The sequence below is a fragment of the Grampus griseus genome, assembly GCF_964374135.1.
Source record: "Grampus griseus genome assembly, chromosome: Y".
Taxonomy (NCBI): Eukaryota; Metazoa; Chordata; class Mammalia; order Artiodactyla; family Delphinidae; genus Grampus; species Grampus griseus.
Window position 1 is genome coordinate 2,092,424 of NC_139016.1, and position 16,623 is coordinate 2,109,046.

The window sequence follows — 16,623 nt, forward strand, 5'->3', positions numbered from 1 at the left end:
CTGGGGCTCCTCGGCTTATGGCCGCATCACCCCCGATCTCCACCTCCGTCTTCACGTGGCCGTCTCCTCTCTGTGTGTCTCTGTGTGTCTTCTCCGCTTGGTACAAGGGCATCCATCACATCGGATGGAGAACCCACCTTACTCCTATAGGACCTCGACCTCCATCTTGATGACACCTACAAAGACCCAACTTCCAAATAAGGTCACATTCACGGGTACTGGGGGTCAGGACATCAACGTATCTTTTGCAGGGGTGGGGGGGGACACGACACACAATTCAACCCACAGCAAGGTGGAGTTCCCAGAATGGAAGCCGTCCCCCAAGGTTCCCTATAGCATCACCCTAATGTTTCCAGGGGGACATGCCTGATCCCAGAACATATGCGTTGAGGTGACCTCAGCAACCCCGCCAGCCGCCGGGCGGCATGCCCACCACCCACGCACAGCCCTGGGAAGCACTCCTCCCGCTGCCTTCTTCCCTCTTCTCCAAACTTGTGTCTTCTCGACACCAACGTCTCAGACTTTTCGTTTTCACCATCAATTCCACCTGCTTCTCTTCCGTGTTTTCCTAATTTCACTGCAGACACATAACCCATCACGCCACTTGGTCTCCAGAGCAAACCGGAACCCAGCGGCCAGGTGCCCCGTCTTCCTGGGAAAACTCAGCCACAAAGCACCCTGGGGGACACACCCTGGGGTCCTGGCTTGAGACTTCCTGTATTTGGTAAAAGCCCAAGACCGTTCTCCCAAATCACGTGAGAATGACTTGGCAACAGATGAAGGCGTCCATATCTCCTGTACAGAACGTGTCCTGAACACCCTAGCCAACTGAAGTTGTCATCCAGAATCACTATTTCAGTTTCTCGAAGAGACACCAGAAGTAGAAGCTTTTCTTCTTTCCAGAAGAAGATCTACACGCATGAGATTTTCTACCCATCTCCCCACCACCTCCCAGCGAAGAGGAGACTCAGACCTGAACAGGGAGGCGTGGTGGCTCTGCTGCACTGGCTAAGTTCTTTTTTTGTTTCGATTTTAATGACTCAACAGCATGAGACTCTACTGACCCGTCCACACTGGCCCAACACGGCCACTGGGCTTCATAAAAGGAAAGTAAGACAAGAAGTCAGCTGCTTCCCTTCTGTCACCCGTCAAACATGCCGCCCGTCCCTGCTCCGAGTGACACGCTGTTTCGGGCCCTGGGGACGTTGCTCCGGTGGCTGTGAGCCGGCAGGTGTTATCTCCCTGCACTGGGGCACAGGCAAGGTGCTCCAAGAGCAGGGTGCAGGCGCCTGTCTCTGTGAACAGGCAGGTGTATCACAGAAGAAAGGCAGGTGAGGGTGAGGGGGGAGAGGCAGGGGGTGGGAGAGGCAGATGAAGGGGGCACCATGGGGGGGCGGGTGGCCCTGCGGTGACAACATGGATGGTACCTCCCACCTCCTCCTGCAGGTCACTTTCCTGGGATGGAGGCAAGAGCGTCTGAAAAGAGCCAGAGCCCGGGATGAGCCGTTTCTAGGCCACTGAGCCCCTGGGGTCATTCCCTGAGGATGTGTCAGCAGAGACGCAGGTCATCAGAGGGCCGTGCGGGTGAAGGGATCACTACGGCTGTAGTGAAAGCAAAGAACGCCTTGAAAGAGGCAAGTCTGGGAGGCCAAGAACAGCTGGGCACTCAGGCCACAGAGGGGGGCCCACACCAGGCTGGGCTGGGAGGGGTCGGGGGCTGCGAAGGGGCGTGAGGGAGGCGGCGGAAGGGACAGGCCCCCGGGGATGGGGACGGAGAGCCCTCTGTGGACGCCCACACCTGAGGCCCCTGAGTGGGAAACGGCCTTACCCTCTGCCAGCAAAGAGCGTGGCAGAAAGAGGGATCCATTTGGTCCACATTGGGCACCTTCAACTGGAAGGTTCTATGAGGCATCGACATGGGGCCACTGAACGGCCAGCTAGAAACCCAAGGAACGATGTGAGCGAGCAGAGGTGAGCAGGTGACTGAGGTCCCAGGAAGACCGACTGGACCGGCTGTCCAGGGGGCTGGGGGTGGGAGGAGGGGACAGAGCCTCTGGCGGGCCCCAGGTGGCCCTGTGGACACGCGGCTGGTGCAGGGGGGGCAGCGCCAGGCGTGCCACCCTGGCAGGCACTCGTGGGAATGGCGCCTTTCTCCGCGAGACCGGGAGCTGAGATGTCTCAGCAGAGGGTGACCCGCTGTGACCGCACCCCATCCCACCTCCCGCAGGAGAATCCACCTGGGGGGCGGGAGGGTGGGGACCCGGCGAAGGGGACTCACAGCTTGACCAGGAACGGGTGGCTGACTTCCTTCAGCACGGATTTCTCGTTGTGCACGTGCTGTTCCTGCTTCAGGCGGATGACGTCCGGGATACTCATCACCTTCAGGGCGAAGAAACGTGTGCTCTGCTTCTCGCGGACCAGCTGCACGCGACCGAACGTCCCCGTACCTGCAGTGGGGAGATGCGGTGTCAGCAGCCACGGCCCCCAGGACGGGAGACCAGCACCCCGACCTCAAGGCAACCTGGAGGCTCGGACAGCTCAGTAATGGGCGATGCACCTGGTGCGAGGGCTGGGTGACAGGCACCTGTCTGGAACGGTCAACTGAACTGACACCTGGTGCGAGGGCTGGGTGACAGGCACCTGTCTGGAACGGTCAACTGAACTGACACACACACACGATCACTTGCCCCCGAATTGTTCTTTAATAGGGGCGACTGGCCATCCTTTCTGCAAATGAGTCGTCCCAGAGGAAACGCGCACACACACACACACACAGGGAAAGACAGAATGGAAAAGGATGCTAAATACATTCCTTCGACGTGTCTTTTTCTTTAGGTTTTCTAAATCAAGACAAGACATAGAAAATAAACTTACGGTTACCGGAGGGGATAGCAGGGGGTGGGGAGAGATAAATTAGGAGTTTGGGATTAGCAGATACACACTACTATATATATAAAACAGGTGAACAACAAGGACCTACTGTAGAGCACAGGAAACTCTACTCAACACCTTATAATAACCTATAATAGGAAAGAATCTGAAAATGAATAGATATGCATATATATAACCGCATCACTCTGCTGTGCGCCTGAAGCTAACACAACATTGTGAATTAACTCTACTTCAATTTAAAAAATTGGATTAAAAAATAAAAAATCAGAAGATAACTCTTTCCATGAAAACTTGTGAGTATCCCTGCCAGGTTCCTCTTTATCCCACAAAGCACTGTATGAGAGGCTAACAAACTCAAAACTCTAGTACACGTGTTGGTGATTGCCACCGTCCTGTTAAAACAAAACAAAACAAAAAAGGCTAAGTGTGACACACCCCTCCTCACAAGCTGCTTCCTTTAAGCCATTAATGCCAGCTAAACGCACTCAGTGTTTCTGTGAACACTTGCCAAGGGTTAGAACCAGTGATGCAGATACTAACAGAGAGAAAAATTTAAAAAGTGCAACCACTGCAAACATGAAAGGAAATCAACAGTATAAATGTAACAGGCAATCAAACCCTCTTGTGTACCATAGGCTGTGACACTGTCAACCCAATGTCTCCTCCTCTGTGGTCTCCCACCAGCCCTTCTTCATCCTCTGAGCCTCACTGTGGGGTGGGGTCCAGCTGCTACCCCTCCCCCCGGCCGGCAATCACTTAGGGCACCTCTGAGATTAAAGCTCCGAAGGCATTTTACCTACGGCCAGAGAAAAGGTAAAGTTGGGGGCAGAAAAATGACATCTGTCTGTGTGAGCCTCTGGAAGCTTACCCAAGACGGCTGTCCTTTCTGCCCCTGTTTATTGAAGAAATAACGCAGAGGAAGGGCTCTCCCAGGGGAAGGAGGTGTGGAAAACGGCCAACGAATTGGGACTCCCTGGCTGGAAAAATGGCCATCAACATGATGAGAAAGCAGGAAGAAAGGAATTCAAGGATGGCTCGAAGACGAAAAAGACCTTCAACGCAACCACGCAGCCACCTTCTCCTCTTCCACAGAGTTGGGAACGCCATTTACGGCACATGGGAACATGGAGAGGAAAACAAAGTTACACCTAAGCAACGCACTTGGGGGGAGGGCCTCTTCTACAAATTGAAATTCTCAAGCTGCAAAATACGTAAGTGCCTCTACTGGCTTACGCAGCTGGGGTGAGGGACATGGCTACGTCACCTTGGCTTTTAAAGCAAGTTCCCAATCGTGAATATTTTATTATCGCGCAAGTAGAAAGCGATGTACACACATGAAGGAAAGAAACTGTGCCAGAAGAAGCCAATGATGAGCCCCAGTACAGGTTTTAAAAATCCATCCTCATCAAAAGATGATTCAGAAGTAAACACAGAATTGTGTCACAGTGAGGCAGCGTTGACAACGTTCTGCGCAAGCAGGTTCACAGAGACGCAAGTAGGGAAAGGGCCCCGAGGAGAGTGAATGGACACAGGTTAGGGGTTTTCAGGAGATCGCTTGGCAAAGGGCGCAGGAACGGGAACTAAGGACACTGGCATGGCTTCTAGTGCACGTTGTGCCTTCGACTTGTTCTGTGAACCCAAGGCAAACAAATGAACCCGTCTGGACTCATACTGTTTTCATCTCTCTGATAGAACAGGTAGGTGACTAGATCACGTTATCAACGGTCTCGCCACACGCTAAAATTCTAACGATGAAAAGAAAGACAACACAGCTATGACTCAACAGATTTTTTTTTTTTTTTTTACCTTTCTGCCTGCAACATCTTTTAAGCTTTGCTCTGAGCTGTGTGTGCTGTAAACACTGAGAACTCAAAGCAGAGTGCCTGCAGTGCAGAGACGGGGGAACTCCCCCGGCACCACAGTCAGATTACAGGATGATACAGGGAAACCGTCTTGTTGACGGCGGATGAAACCAGCATGCTGTAATTTTTAAGGTGACCGGCTTTAACGCGCTAAAGACCAAACCAACATTCAATGGTGCTGGTATGAAGTCGTTATTGCAGTGGAAAGAAAAAGGACAAACATCTTTTCCTGCTCGCTGTTGGCAGGCTCTCCAATATACATCCCCAGCTCTCCATATCTCCCGTTGGAAAGTAGAAAAGTCCCCCTTTTAGCTTTGCTGCAGGTAAGGATGGTTACATGACCCACCTCCGCCCAATAAGAGACGAAATGGAATATTATTCAGCGTAAAAATGAAGGAAAGCCTTGTTGATTATCTATTTTATATATCTATTTTATATAACCTGGGATATATATATCCCAGGTTCCTGACTGATTCCTCCCCCTCACGTTTCCCCTCTGGTAAACATAAGTTTGTTTTCGAAATCTGTGAGTCTGTTTCTGTTTTGTAAGTAAGTTCATTTATATCATTTTTAATTAGATGCCACAGATGAGTGACAGCGTATGATCTTTGTCTAACTTACTTCACTTAGTGTGATAATCAACTATACTCCAATAAAATTAAAAAACGAAGGAAATCCTGCCACTTGGGACATCACGGATGAGCCCCGAGAGCATTAGGCTAAGTGAAATAAGTCCAACAGAGAAAAACGCACACTGTATGATCTCATATATATGAGGAATCTAAAAAAGGGCAAACTCATAGAAACAGAGTCGACGGTGGTCGCCAGAGGTGAGGGGTGAGCGATCGGGGGAATGGATGAAGGGGGTTAAAAGGTAGAAGGTTACAGTTACAAAATAAATAAGTCCTGGGAATGTCAGGTACGGCATGGTGACTACAGTTAGTAACACTGTATTGTTTACTTGAAAGCCGCGAAGAGAGTAGATCTTAAAAGTTCTCATCACGAGAAAAAAATGTGTAACTATGTGAGGTGATGCATGTTAACTAGATAGACTGTGGTGATCAGTTTGCAATATATACGAATATCCAGTCATTGCGTTGCACACCCAAAACTAATACAGCGTTATACATAAACACATCTCAAAAAAACGCGGAAAAAACAAACAAACCTATTTCTCAACTACACTCCAGTAAAAATTTAAAAAATAAATAAAGGGGTCACCTTGAACACAAGGTATCACTTTACTGTGAAGTCACAACAGAGGGGAAAAAAAAAAAGAACTGCAGAGTGAGGTGTGGGAAAGCACAGAAAATGCATTTCGCAGGGTCAGGAGGGACTGACCTGCCGTCTTCCTCAGCCCCAAACCCACAAACGGTCCCGACAGGAGGGAGGTCACACAGGGACCATGGCAAAGCCTTTGCCCCGCAGACGCCAGGTAAAAAAAAGCGACCACCTATTTTGTCTTTGAAAACCCATAATGTGGAAAATCAAAGCTACTAGGATTTAAGTTTGTGTGGGTCATTGTAAGTTTGCTGGAACTGAAAACACTTGGGGGGAAATCCACACAGAATGGGGACCGTAGGAGTAGCGTGGAATGCCAGGTAATTACAAAAGGAGAAAACGGAAACCACTCTGGGTTTTATCTCGGGGTATGGGGATCACAGGGGTAATGACAGAAATGATAGGGAGGCCACTCCCTCTGATTTCACCCTCCATCCCCCTCTGGTCTCCCCCCTTTTCCCACACCACGTTCTGCAGAAAAAATCCACTAATGGACCAACACACCAGAAAACCGACATCGCCCATGTGGACCCTACGCAACCTCTGTCCTGGGAGGGGACCCACAGTGGGCCTGGTCCTGTTTGCCTCACCTACACACAGTTTTTCTAACCCTCCTCCCACCAGTTGAGGGTTGAATTGTGTCCCACAAGAGACAGATTCAATTCCTAACCCTGGAACCTGGGAACGGGAGCTTATTTGGAAACAGGGTCTTTGCAGAGGTGATGAAGGGAAGGGACTGAGATGAGGTCCTCCTGGATGAGGGTGGCCCTACATCCAATGACAGGGTCCTTCCAAGAGACAGAAGAGGAGAGACCCAGACACAGAGGAGAAGCCCCGGGAAGACAGAGGCAGAGACGGGAGGGATGTGGCCGCAAGTCCAGGGACGCCTGGAGCCCCCAAAAGCTGGAAGAGGCGGGAAGGACCCTCCCCTGGAGCCTCTGGAGGGAGCGCGGCCCTGGGACACCTTGACTTCAGACATCTGGTGTCCAGGATTCAGAGAGGATGAATGCCTATGGTTTTAAGCTCCCTAGTTTGGTGGTAATTTGTTACGGCAGCTCCAGGGGTACAAATTCAACCAAGCAATGCAACGATTCTTCTAGCATCTTTATTATCTAATCACCTAATCCTATGTGTTCATGTTTTTGCATACAGAACCTAACAGGATTTTTACTTATCTTCCTCCCGTTTGAGAACACGTCTGGAAATGAAAATTTACGTTTTTCAAACACCCCAACAGGGATCTGCTCAAGTCTTTTGATACACTGATGTGGTTTGGGAAATCCGGGGAAATTTAAGGGCCAGCACTGAGGACACCACACTCAACTGTCTTTGTCCAGATAGTTGATGAGGAGATACTCAACGAAAACTCTAGAATTCATAAAATGAAAAGCCGGTCTGTTCTGGAAAAGTGATGAACTTTCCAAAAGCTTATCAAAAGAAGCATGCAGGGTTTCCCTGGTGGCGCAGTGGTTGAGAGTCCGCCTGCCGATGCAGGGGACACGGGTTCGTGCCCCGGTCCGGGAAGATCCCACATGCCGCGGAGCGGCTGGGCCCGTGAGTCATGGCCGCTGGGCCTGGGCGTCCGGAGCCTGTGCTCCGCAACGGGAGAGGCCACAGCAGTGAGAGGCCCGCGTACCACAAAAAAAAAAAAAAAAAAAAAAAAAAAAGCAGCACGCAAACCAGGAGTCTGCTTCAAGACAGAATAGGATGATAGCTAATAACAGCAACATTTTCTGGGCAAAGGAAACACTGCTGGGTTTCTGCTCCGGTGGGGTAAGCCCCGTGGCTGTCCTCACCAGGAACACGCCCCCGCCAGAAAAGGGAATTTCTCTTGGAGTCTCTGACACAGGCAGTTTTGCCAGAGAGACAGCCAAATTCCACATTCCCTTTTATGAACTGCATTTTCATTTCATGTTTTAATTACTGGAAGTGAGAAGATTCCTCCTCTTACAAAGGATTTTGTAAAAGTGTATACGCATAATGTCTCCTGCGAAAAATGCACATACTTAAGCTTACCGTTATGACACAGAAGTCTGGCTTCCCAATGACTGTTTTTTTAATCCTTGAGACTGCAGCAATCAAATGAAATATGCAATACCCCTCTATCTATTTCTAGATACCTTACAAAATTTAACCTTTAAGAAACACACTGCTTTTTTATGACTTTACATCGTGGAGACCATCGGCAGTGACTTTATCTTACACGCTTCCGTCTTGTGCTTTAAGGAAAAAAGACTCCACAAGAAAGGACGTATCCACGCTTTGATGATGAAAGGGGTAGAAACAAATCCTTTGAGGACACGTTTAAGGAGAACATTTATTTCACAAATAAAGGAAAAGACAACGTGAAATAACAGGATCATTGTAACAACCCGTGGAGCAGAATTAAGATAGAAACTCCACCAAGGTGGAAACTAGCCAAGACTGGTTAAATGTGCAAAGGGAGTCCTGTACATAAGAACCGTATTTCCTGTGTTCTGTTGAAAATTAGGGAACTGAACCAGTTTTTAACCTGACGAGAAATCACCTTTTCTTTTCTTCCTGTTTCGGAGATTCAGAAATAGTACTGGTTCCCTAAAAATGACTGAGTTCATGCTCTGAAGGGTCTGCTCTAAAAAGGATGAGCTCTGGGGGGAGGGGTAAATTGGGAGACTGGGATTGACATATACACAACTGTATATAAAACAGATAACTAATAAGGACCTGCTGTAGAGCCCAGGGAACTCTACTCAATACTCTGTAATGGCCTATGGGGGAAAAGAATCTAAAAAAGAGTGGATCTATGTATATGTATTACTGACTCACTTTGCTGTACACCTGAAACTAACACACTGTAAATCAACTGTACTCCCATAAAAATTTCAAACAATAGGGGCTTTTCTGGTGGCGCAGTGGTTGAAAGTCCGCCTGCCGATGCAGGGGACACGGGTTCGTGCCCCGGTCCGGGAAGATCCCACATGCCGCGGGGCGGCTGGGCCCGTGAGCCATGGCCGCTGAGCCTGGGCATCCGGAGCCTGTGCTCTGCAACGGGAGAGGCCACAGCAGTGAGAGGTCCTCATACCACAAAAAAAAAAAAAAAAAAAATTCAAACAATAAATCAATAAATAGGATGATGTCGTCCACACAGCAAGGGAGGGGCAGTTATTTGAATATGCAAACAATTCTTAAACACACACACACATTTTCCATTCTGGGTCCACGCTGGGGATGAAACAGTTCTGAACAGGAGGTACCACGGCTGTGGGGATGGATTCGGGGGTCTGAGATGTCAAGGCCTGTCTTTCACATCTGTGGGCCTAATCCAGCAATGAAAGACATCAGCTTCATCCTTCTAATCCATTCTTTACCCAAAGATCCCAGGGTGGCCTCCCGGGTGTTACCTTCTTACAAGGGACCCAGAATCAAAGCTCAGATTTCGTGCAGAGAGTCTTTCAGTTGCCTCCACTCTTACCCAAAGAAGGCCCACTCGGGAGATTCTGTAAAGCCAGGTCTTGGTTTTAACTTCGTCCTGTGTTTACGGAGGATGTTATCACTGGGGGTCCCGGAGGAGGACTCAGGGGGACTCCCCTCTGTGGGCTATTCTACAACTTCTCCTGCGTCTTCAACTGCTGAATGAATCGTCTTCAACTAGTTCATCATAAAAAGTTCTTGTAAAAAATCGCGTCTGTCGTACACCCTGGAGGACCCTATGCCCCACGAGACCATCTTCAAGAAGCCCTGTGTCCGAAATCCATAGATTCCAGGTTCGACCAGAGACACTTTGCTAAAGGCATCGGTCGAGAAGGACCGACTGTACCAGCTCACCTGCCTTCTTTTTCGTAACCTGACTGTATCCCCCCCACCCCTGTCAAAAACAGGAAGGAACGGATACACAGATACGTGGACAGATAGAAAGAATGGAGAGATGGACGAAGGAGAGACAGATGACAGATAGATACGGGCTTTGTAAGCCTATTTCCAAGAGAGGAGACAAAACCTCATCACAGTCCACCTGACAATTACCTGTAATCTCCATCTTCATTTAGTAACAGCCGACGCAACCTTAGGACAGTCCAAACCACTCTATCAAACCTTAAAGCACAGAGAGCTGGGAAGAGGATTAAATACACCCGTCACCCAGCTTCTGACGTCAAGAAACCTCACTCCTGAAGACTCCTGGGATCCGGATGCCAACTAATTTCAACTCACTTCCCACAGCCGTCTGATACAGAGAAAACTTTTTTTGTTTAATATTTATTTTACTTATTTTATTTTTGGCTGCGTCGGGTCTTAGTTGCGGCATGCGGCGGGCTCCTTCGCTGTGGCGTGCGGGCCTCTCTCTAGTTGTGGTGCGAGGGCTCAGTAGTTGTGGCGCACGGGCTTAGTTGCTCCGCGGCATGGGGGATCTTAGTTCCCCAACCAGGATCGAACCCACGTCCCGTGCACTGGAAGGCGGATTCTTAACCACTGGACCGCCAGGGAAGTCCAGAGAAAGCTATTTTTTTTAATGGAACTATAGGTAATTTACAATGTTGTGTTAGTTTCAGTTTACAGCAAGTGATTCAGTTCTTTATATATATATATATATATATTCTTTTTCAGATTCTTTTCCATTATACGTTATTACAAGATATTGAGTACAGTTCCCTGTGCTCTACAGTAGGTCCTTGTTGTTTATCTATTTTATATATAGTAGTGTGTACCTGTTCATCCCAAACTCCTAATTTATCTCTCCCTCCCATGACCCACTATCCCCTCTGGTAACCAGAAGTTTGTTAGAGGTAAAGCTTTTCAGGGGAGCATCTCAGGATCACAAAGAGACCAACTGCAAGAGTTCTCAGTACGTATCCACCCCATCCTGAAACAGTCTGCACCCGCCCCTTGTATACAAAGCATAATCATACCTGTTTATCCTGGCAGGAAGGGAGCTGAGCCAGAGCTCAGAAAGAGGTGACCCAACCATCTCTAAAGAGAGACCTGCCTTACCGGCCATCCCATCCCCTGCACCCTCCACCTCTCTGTAACCTGCGATCTCTCTTGAAGTTACGATGCTCAGTGTGCCTTGCACTGGTGTATCCCAGATGCTAACAAAACAGAACAGGCATGGCCAAGGGGACAGAGAGTGTGGGTGGAGGAGACCCAACCTGCCCTGAAATGCAGGAGAAAAGACAGCCGACAGGCCAGTGCGGGGGGGTGGGTAAAAATGCCACAGGAGCAGCGCTTCCAAGAAAGCACGGCATCTCTTCCCTGTGGCGCTGGGAAAGAGGATGCGGCGGAAAAGGCGCTTCAACCCAGGTCCCCTCAGCGGGAGCAGAATCCCCACACCCTGTGTGTCACCTGCTGGGCCAGGGGGTTGAGCTCTGCGTTGGGTTTCGAGGGAACACTCTTCTTCCTCACACTTCTATATGGTCGAGGTAGGTTAAGGTACAGAGGCTAACACAGGATGTATATAATATTAAGGGTTGCAACTGGGAGACTTCTGAGCGACCCAGCGACCCTCAAGGGGCTACAGAGGGGTCTGGACCACGCTTCAGAGCCGAGGCTGCCTGAGGATCACACACTGCCGGCCTCGTCGTACCGTGGCCTCTGATGCAGCCATTCTGCAAGATGGGGGCTGGACAGAGGGTGACATACCCCCAATGCGCTAGCATGCCCAGACGTGGGAAGAATTCAGCGGACCCGCAGGTGAGCCTGGGACACGGCAGGCAGCCTCAGCCTCAGCAGCGTCACCTGGCCACCCGGGGGGATCCGGGGGTCCCATCCAACTCCCTTCCACCACCCGTGCATCCCAAGTGTCATCAGCAGTCACCCCCTTTGCCTGGAACCCCGCCTGCAAGGTGTCAAGAATCACTTGTCTCCTCCACCCAACGGGAGCAAAGGTTTTATCTCCTCAACTGTTTAGACAAGTGAAATTAGTTTGCAGATGTTTAAACCAATTGAAAAAAGGATCTATAATTTCTAAGGAGGCTGAAAGAAGGCAGTATATGAAGAAAACGTCAATCCACTCTTGATAGTGATATGTGCTCCTCTATGTTGAAAAGACTTCTTTTAAAAAAATAAATAAATTTATTTATTTATGGCCGCGTTGGGTCTTCGTTGCTGCGCGCGGACTTTGTCTAGTTGCGGCGAGTGGGGACTATGCTTTGTTGCGATGCGCGGGCTTCTCACTGAGGGGGCTTCTTTTGTTGCGGAGCACGGGCTCTAGCCACACGGGCTTCAGTAGTTGTGGCCTGCGGGCTCAGTAGTTGTGGCTCACAGGCTCTAGAGCGCAGGCTCAGTAGTTGCGGCGCACAGGCTTAGTTGCTCCGCGGCATGTGGGATCTTCCCGGACCAGAGCTCGAACCCGCGTCCCCCTGCACTGGCAGGTGGACTCCCAACCACTGCACCACCAGGAAAGTCCCTGAAAGGGGCTTCTGCAGAAAGATACAAGATACTAAGCTGGGTACCTGGAGTTGGCTAGGGGATGTGGTGATGGAGGCAGATGGGGGCCAAAAACAGGGATGCATTTCCATGTATAATTTTCATTTTTTAAATCTGTGAGCTGTAGAAATGTTTCAGGTACATGATAGTTAAATCTATGTTCAATTGATCAATTCAATAAACATACATTATATAATTATTGCAAGATAATTACTACACCATAATGAAAGAATGTATCATTGTAAAACCCAGTTCTTTTCTTTGAGGTTTCCCCCCTTTAAGGTAACATCAGAAAAGCTTATAAACTACAATACATGACATCATGTGTCCCAAGCCTACAGTTCTCCTTTTCAAAGTTGGCTTTTGGAAATTACGGCTGCAAACTAGTACAAACTTCTGTTTTACAGGCGAAAAAAAAAACCGTTAGAAGGTGTTTATTAAAGAATGTGTGCTAACTCAGATTAAAATTAGAACTGTGGAACTGTACACTTTGAAAGGGTGAATTTTACGGTTTGTGAATTATCTCTTAATAAGCAAAATTTACCCCCAAAAATGTGTGCTTTGGACAAAGCTCTGAGGATTTTTTTTTTTTAAACTTGGAACCTTCAAAGATCAGCTGATTAAACTGGACACAATTCAGCTGAGCCCTGGGTGGGAGGGGTTAGAGTTGTGAGTTCACTAGTCTAGACAGATTTTAAAAAAACAAAAACAATCAGTTCTCTCAAAATGTTGCTGGGTCAAGCCACATTCCCTTTCACAGAGCCCTCCTGTAGAACAGATATTTCAGACACACAATTCTTCTATTTACAGATTAATTACTAAGCTACACTCTCTCTTAAGAAAGATACGAAGTGTATAATCACGCAAGAAAAAAGAAACACAGGAAGTCCCTCACACCAACCCCAACGCTAAGGAATGTAACACAAGGAAACGCCTGGAATCCCTGGCCCTGCACTGGGCTCCCCAGGAGCAGATGTGAGGGACCTGGAACCGCGCTGGGTGACTCTTCACCCAGGAGCACAAAGGCTGGTCTTTGTATTCTGACAACACCATCCGGGCAGGTTAAAAGTCACAGCCTGGTACTGCATCCAGGGTGGGATGTGATGATGTCATAGCACCCCGCAAAGTTACGAACAATGCCCCTCAGCGTAATTGACACTCTGGGTTAGATAATTCGGGGGTTGGGGGGGAGGGCGTGTGCTGGGCACTGTGGGCTGTGGAGCACGATCCCTGGTCTCCACCCGCCACATGTCAGTAGACACCCCCCCCCGCACGTGTGACACCCCAAATGCCTCCAGACATTGTCAAGTGTCCCCCCGAGGAGCAGAATCCCCTTGGTTGAAGACCACTGGTATAGACAGATGGATGACAGATGGACGACAGATAGAAGATAGATAATAGGTAGGTGGTAGATGATAAGTAAGAGTGATGACAGATGACAGCTAGATAGAAAAAGGTAATAAATGGATGGATGGATGGATACATGGATAGAAAGATACAGAAGACAGATGATAAATGGATGGGTGATATAGGTATAGATGGATACATACATACATAATAGAGAAATACAGAGATGGTAGATAGATGATAGAGAAATATAGACAGACAGTAGATGGATAAATAGATAATAGGTCGAGTGGTAGATGACAGATGGATAGATATGGATAGATGAAAGATTTATAGTTTTGATAGATGGTGCATAGATATAATAATGATAGGTGGATGGATAGATGATTGATAGACAGACAGACAGACAGACAGGGTCTCTCATGTCAACGCAGAGTTTCTCTGCCTCAGCACTACTGACACTGGGGCTGGATGAATCTCAGATGCGGGGCGTGCTGGGCCCAGCTTCCCTGGTCTCCATCCCCCCAGGTGTAACCATCAATAATGTCTCCAGACTCTGCCAAGTGTCCACTGGGGGCAGCATTGCCCCCAGTTCAGAAGCACCAACTTGGAGCAAGACAGCCCAGTCGAACTTTCTGTGGTGACAGAAACAGTCTACGTCCGTGCCGTCCAACCCGTGGCCACAAGCTCACAGCGGCTCCCGAGGCTGGGCGACTGGCTTTGATCGTCTTTCACGTGGCCAGCAGCTGTCATACCGGACAGCCTTCAAGGTGCCGCAACTCAGCTCACGCTCAATTCTTGCGTCAAGTGTCAACTTGCCCCTCTGGAAATGTGGAGAATGCTGCACCTCTGACAACAGATGGTTTTTGTGGCCCACGCTGTGAAGACCACCTAGCTCTCTAAGCAAAAACGGGGTCCGGGACTTCCCTGGTGGTGCAGTGCTTAAGACTCCGCACTCCCAGTGCAGGGGGCCCAGGTTCGATATCCGGTCAGGGAACTAGATGCCACGTGCATGCCACAACTAAGAGTTCGCACGCTGCAACCAAGGAGCCCACGAGCCGCAACTAAGATCCAGTGCAACCAGATAAATAAGTACTAAAAAAAAAACTACTGAAATATTGCTGTGTGTTGGACGCTCTGCACGATTCAGAAACAGCCACAATCCACACAAGGCTGGTCCCTGATATCTTAGTTTTGTTACCATCATGCGGGAAAGGCTGACAGTAAACGTTAATGACAACAGCCATCCTGACTCTGATGCGCTCATCTGTGTTTCAGGGGCTTCTAAGGCTGCAGGACTTCAGGACACAGGTGTGCTGAGGTACATACGGATGGACCTCACCTTGGGGTGAAGGTCGGGAAAGACGTTCGTTTTTGAGGAAGGGAAGTTTCCAGTGGAAATTGGAGGGTTGGGCGGACTGGAAAGTAGAGGCTCACTGAAGTTAAGGACGGGTGGGACTTCCCTGGTGGCGCAGAGGCTAAGAATCTGCCTACCAACGCAGGGGACAGGGGTTCCAGCCCTGGTCCAGGAAGATCCCACACGCCACGGAGCAACTAAGCCCGTGCAGCACAACTACTGAGCCTGCGCTCTAGAGCCCGCGAGCCACAGCTACTGAGCCCACGTGCCACAACTGCTGAAGCCCTTGCGCCTACAGTCCGCATGAGAAGCCACCACAGTGAGAACCCGCGCACCGCAACGAAGAGTAGCCCCCACTCGCCGCAACTAGAGAAAGCCCGCACGCAGCAACGAAGACCCAATGCAGCCAAAAAACTAAACTAAAATAAAGTAATTAAAAATTAAAAAAAAAAGGAAATTAAGGATAGCAAAGGCCACAGAGAGAATAGAGATTCGTGAGGATGGAGGAAACAGGGCAAGAGAAGGCGGGGATTCTGAAATCCTTCCACTGCGTTCTTTAGGCAACGGATTACAGGAACTCACGCGGCGGGCAGGGGGAAGTGACTGGCTCCTCTGAGTTCGGCGTGCTTTCCGTTTTGTTTCAGAGATTTCCCTGCGGTTGCAGAAGCCAGTAGGAAGGACGAAAGACTAGTGTGGAGCGAAAGAACAGATCCTGCATGAGGCTGGAGGGGATGGGCTGGGAGAGGGAAGGAGGAGATGCCCACAGGGTAGCACTGAGGCATCTGAGAAGGTCGTGATTTAAAACTTGAAAAAAGAGCCTGTACTTTTATGAAGATGTATTTTATATAACTTAACAACGCTAAAATATAGTAAGATCTTTTGAGAATGTTATTGTAATATATGTTATTGTTTGCACAGACTTTTATGCATAATTCACTCTAAAAGTATACAGTGTATGCTCTAAGAAAGAAAGAAAAAAAAAAAAGGACAGGAAACCCTGGCAGGTGTCCAAAGGGCCCACTGAGTTGTTCTGTTTTGGGGAGGGTGGTGACAAGTTCCATGTTGGACCCTGCGGATGTCTGGAGGAGCAGGGATGTACTTACTGGGTTCAATCGAGCCCCCAAAGATTCATGTCCACCCAGAACCTTAGGATGGGACGTTATTTGGAAACAGGGTCTCTGCAGATGTGATGAAGTGAAGAGTCTGAGATGAGGTCCTCCTGGAGGAGGGTGGCCCTACATCTAATGACAGGGTCCTTCTAAGACACAGAAGAGGAGAGACACAGACACAGAGGAGAAGCCCTGTGAAGCTGGAAGGCAGAGACGGGAGGGACGCGGCCACAAGTCCAGGGACGCCTGGAGCCCCCAGAAGCTGGAAGAGGCAGGAAGGACCCTCCCCCGGAGCCTCTGGAGGGACCACGGCCCTGGGACACCTTGACCTCACACGTCTGGTCTCCAGGACTGGGGGAGGATGGATTCCTGTTTC

At 49.3% G+C, this 16,623-nt stretch overlaps 1 protein-coding gene across 1 annotated transcript in view; it reads right to left on the reverse strand.

The window, feature by feature from the left end:
• LOC309817728 (cAMP-dependent protein kinase catalytic subunit PRKX) overlaps positions 1-16,623 on the reverse strand; it is a gene marked incomplete at its 5' end in the record, with an annotated part of 80,327 nt that overhangs the window by 45,876 nt on the left and 17,828 nt on the right. The window contains one exon of the mRNA XM_082646999.1: positions 2,279-2,447. Coding sequence (XP_082503125.1) covers positions 2,279-2,447 — 169 coding nt within the window. The remainder of the gene's footprint in view (positions 1-2,278; positions 2,448-16,623) is intronic.